Source organism: Galeopterus variegatus, unplaced genomic scaffold (assembly GCF_000696425.1).
Source record: "Galeopterus variegatus unplaced genomic scaffold, G_variegatus-3.0.2 Scaffold357, whole genome shotgun sequence".
NCBI classification, from domain to species: Eukaryota; Metazoa; Chordata; class Mammalia; order Dermoptera; family Cynocephalidae; genus Galeopterus; species Galeopterus variegatus.
The window spans coordinates 510,609-514,472 of NW_007726468.1; the positions used below are offsets into that span (position 1 = coordinate 510,609).

The 3,864-nt window shown below is 48.4% G+C and overlaps 1 protein-coding gene across 1 annotated transcript in view; it reads left to right on the top strand.

Annotated features, from left to right (window-relative positions):
- Positions 1–3,039, top strand: part of LOC103586635 — a 7,140-nt gene extending 4,101 nt beyond the window's left edge. The window contains exons 2-4 of the mRNA XM_008567937.1: positions 849–1,016; positions 1,747–1,878; positions 2,782–3,039. Of these exons, the coding sequence (XP_008566159.1) occupies positions 849–1,016; positions 1,747–1,878; positions 2,782–2,918 (437 nt within the window). The 3' untranslated portion in view covers positions 2,919–3,039. The remainder of the gene's footprint in view (positions 1–848; positions 1,017–1,746; positions 1,879–2,781) is intronic.
- The last annotated feature ends 825 nt before the right edge of the window (positions 3,040–3,864 follow it).

Genomic DNA, 3,864 nt, shown 5'->3' on the forward strand with positions numbered 1-3,864 from the left:
ATGGCTCCATGATACCCTTTTCTAAGGAGCTAGCACAATTTCTAACTCAGCCCTCTGTTGGATACAGCTTATTTCTGTAATGATGCAGCAGGAACCATCTTTTCATGTCTTTTTACCTGAACTTGGAACACTTGTTTCTTTTATAAGAGTTATATTGTTTTTATTCTTCCTCATTAGTTTGAATCTTTTGCAGAAGGGCTTTCCTCTAGTCCAGTCTCCCATCCAGGGCAGGGAACCCTGAGAGCCATGGTCTGGCCCTGCATGAATAACTGTTAATGCGGGAAGTGTTGCTTCAGGGCACCTTGGCACCAGGTTCCTTAGCGGTCACCCCTGGCAGGTTTTTGTTTTCCTGATGAAAAGTTCTACTGTGGGTCATCTACCCACCACCCCCATTCTGCCATCAAGGCCACGCCGGACAAGGCTGCTCCTTGTTCTACAAGACAGTCCTTTGACTGTTTGAAACAGTGGCCATGACCCCTTGAGATGACTGAGGGCTTTAGGGTGTCCATACAGGTGCTTATTTTGGTTTTCAGGAGTAGCACCTTGTTTGCGACTTTCAGTCTGTGTGAATTTTCAAATATTTTTCCAATGTATTTTCTAGGAAGCGTTGTGAAGAGTGAGGACTATGCTCTCCCACCATTCTGCCATCAAGGCCACGCCGGACAAGGCTGCTCCTTGTTCTACAAGACAGTCCTTTGCCTGTTTGAAACAGTGGCCATGACCCCTTGAGATGACTGAGGGCTTTAGGGTGTCCATACATGTGCTTATTTTGGTTTTCAGGAGTAGCACCTTGTTTGCGACTTTCAGTCTGTGTGAATTTTCAAATACTTTTCCAATGTATTTTCTAGGAAGCGTTGTGAAGAGTGAGGACTATGCTCTCCCAAGTTATGTTGATCGGCGTGACTATCCCCTGCCTGACATAGCCCATGTCAGGCACCTGTCCGCCAGCCAGAAGGCTTTAAAAGAGAAGGAGAAGGCCTCTTGGAGCAACCTCTCCATGGATGAAAAAGTTGAGTGTGAGTATTTGACTTGCAGGCAAACCTTGTAGCACTTGGAAGTGTGTGTGAGAGAGACTTGCTCATTTCTGGGGTGGCTGCCGAGAACACAGCACAGGAGGGTCTCTCTGCTGGGTTTCTGAGGGACTGTCCTGGGCCCCAGTTTCTGTGCTCTGCAGGCTGACTGGATCCCCTCCCCACCCCCCAGGAAGGAGCAGAGCTTGTATTTGCAGCCTCAGTATGTCTGCTGGATAGCACTTTGTTTACTGTAGGTCATTGAAAGAAGGTCAGCAGAACACTTACATCAGTGTGAAAGGGTCAGGAAAACAACTTCATTAGACCCTTACAGTGTAATGCAAAGAAGGAATAATTTCACAGTTGTTTTCTTCACCCAAAGCAAACTCCATGCATTTTCTTCCTGTCCCCCCCCCGCCTGTGTGTTAGGGCACATGTGTGTGCCTTGGCTGATGTGTCCCTCAGCTCTGTGCTTTCTCCCTTGGGTTTGCTGTTTTTTTTTTTTTTGGTGACTGGCCGCACCGCGCTCAGCCAGTGAGTGCACCGGCCATGCCTATATAGGATCCGAACCCGCCGCGGGAGCGCCGCTGCGCACCCAAGCACTGCACTCTCCCGAGTGCGCCACGGGGCCGGCCCGGGTTTGCTGTTTTGGACAGTGGTTGAGCCCTGTGCAGGAAAGAGTGGTTGGTCCACTCCACTCTTTATGTCTGCAAACAGCTGTTCTTTCTGTCCCCAGTGTACCGCATTCAATTCAAAGAGAGCTTTGCCGAGATGAACAGGAGCACGAATGAGTGGAAGACGGTTGTGGGCACTGCCTTGTTCTTCATTGGCTTCACGGCTCTCATCCTGATCTGGGAGAAGCGCTATGGTAAGTGGAGAGGGGAGAAGGGCATGGGGTGCCTGGAGTGGGGCTCGGGTGAACCTGGAGGTAGCCAGAACAGCACCAGCCTTTGGGGCCCAGTTGTGGGAGGTGTGGGGCCTTCACACTGCCTTGGAACCATGAGATAGGGTACCTTCATTCTGGGGTCCATTTCGGGATTGTTTTCCAGGTCTTGGGAAACTCTTGTGTTAACTGAAGTTGTGGGAGATCAATTTATAAGCCAGAATCTGATTTATTCATAGCCGGCCATACTTGTTTGGTAGTAAAATACTTACCTACTTTGTATACAGCTGAGCACATCTTTAGTACTGGTTTATCAGTTCACCACTCAGTTACCAAAAAATGACTTGGTGAAGGTTCAAGCAAGGAGAAGGGAACTCACTCACTGAATGGCCTTCTCAACTGTTATGGGGACTGCATCTTACCAGCCAGAATTCTGGGGCTTCAGACCTGGTAGTTTCTCTTTAGACACTGTTGGGGTCATCTGCTCATTCTAATGTAGCCTTTCCCAGGTTCTTTCTGTCCGGGCAGAACAGGTATACTCCTGTACTTTCGGTTTTTGAATGTGGACATGGGTTAGAACAGACCCGAGCCCGTGCATCTGATCTTCTCCCAAGTCTCCGCTGGCTGTTTGTGCTGTATGCTAACCTGTAGACCCTATGACCTACAGCCTATGGAGAAGACATTTTGCTTTTCACTTATGTTATTGCTAACTTTATGAACAAAGGTCTAATTAAAAAATTTTAAGAGTTGTTAGTGCCCAGAAACGAAAGCCTGTGGTTTAAGTGGGTGTTGAGTAGAAAGTGGCTTTGCTGGTCTTGGTCAGTGCATTGGGAGGACCTACCCTGTGGGAGGTATTGGCTTGGAAACAGTCTGTGTTTTGAACTGCAGTGTACGGCCCAATCCCACACACCTTCGACAAAGAATGGGTGGCCATGCAGACCAAGAGGATGCTTGACATGAAGGTCAACCCCATCCAGGGCTTCTCTGCCAAGTGGGACTACGACAAGAACGAATGGAAGAAGTGAGAGCCCACGTCCATGCACCTGAACTCACTTTGGTCTGTCACCTCGTGCAACTCAGCTCATTTACTGGAGACTTGCTATGGCAAACAGAACCAACGCTAATAAATGACCAGTTTACGTGAAATCCTTTGTGACCAATTCTTTGACGATAACTGAATGAAAGTGTCTGTTATTTAAAACAGTGCATTTCTGCTAAGTGTCTGAAGTAAATATATTTTGGGTATAAATGAACTGTCTAAATTATATGAGACATTATGTAAAAATGAAAAACAGAATCCTATGATGGAGGACATTTTGTGTTTTTGACAAAATTTTATGAGAGTAAGATCCCATCGTAGTAGCCAGACGGATAGAAGTTACCACGAGCCACTTCTCTTCTGGGACTATCCCTCCCTCCTTGAAATTGTCAGCCTTGGTTGGAGTTGGTGACCACCAGCCCAGAAAGGGCAGCTGTGTCCTGAGCTCCCTGACTGAAGTCTAGGTGGTGGGCTTGTTTCCCTTAGCCTGCTTGTGGCCTCTCGCAGCCTTTTCATCTTAAAAAACAACAACAGAGCCAATGCTGGTCGAGGCAGTGGTTTGATGACCATTATGTTGGCCTTGGCAAGCTCTCGTAGGACTCTCGTCACGGGGTCCTCCCACCTAAGCCACCAGCTCCCCTTGCTGGTCCCTCTGGAGACCCTGCCTGGAGAAGCAGAGCAAATGCTTAAGTAGAACCTGCATGCTGGGTGGAGAAGGGAGGACTGGTGCGAGGGGCCTCCTGCCAGTGCTGGTGGGAGAGTGAGCAAGGGGGAGAGGAGATAGTGGCTCTAGAGAAGCGGCCATGACTGCGAAGGGAAATGGGACCCTTGCAGCTTGCCCAGAGGAGATGGGTTAACAGGAGGGCAGAGACCAAGTAAGACATTTGTACAAAATAATGAAAAGATCAAATAATGCTCTAAAGGGGCTGGAG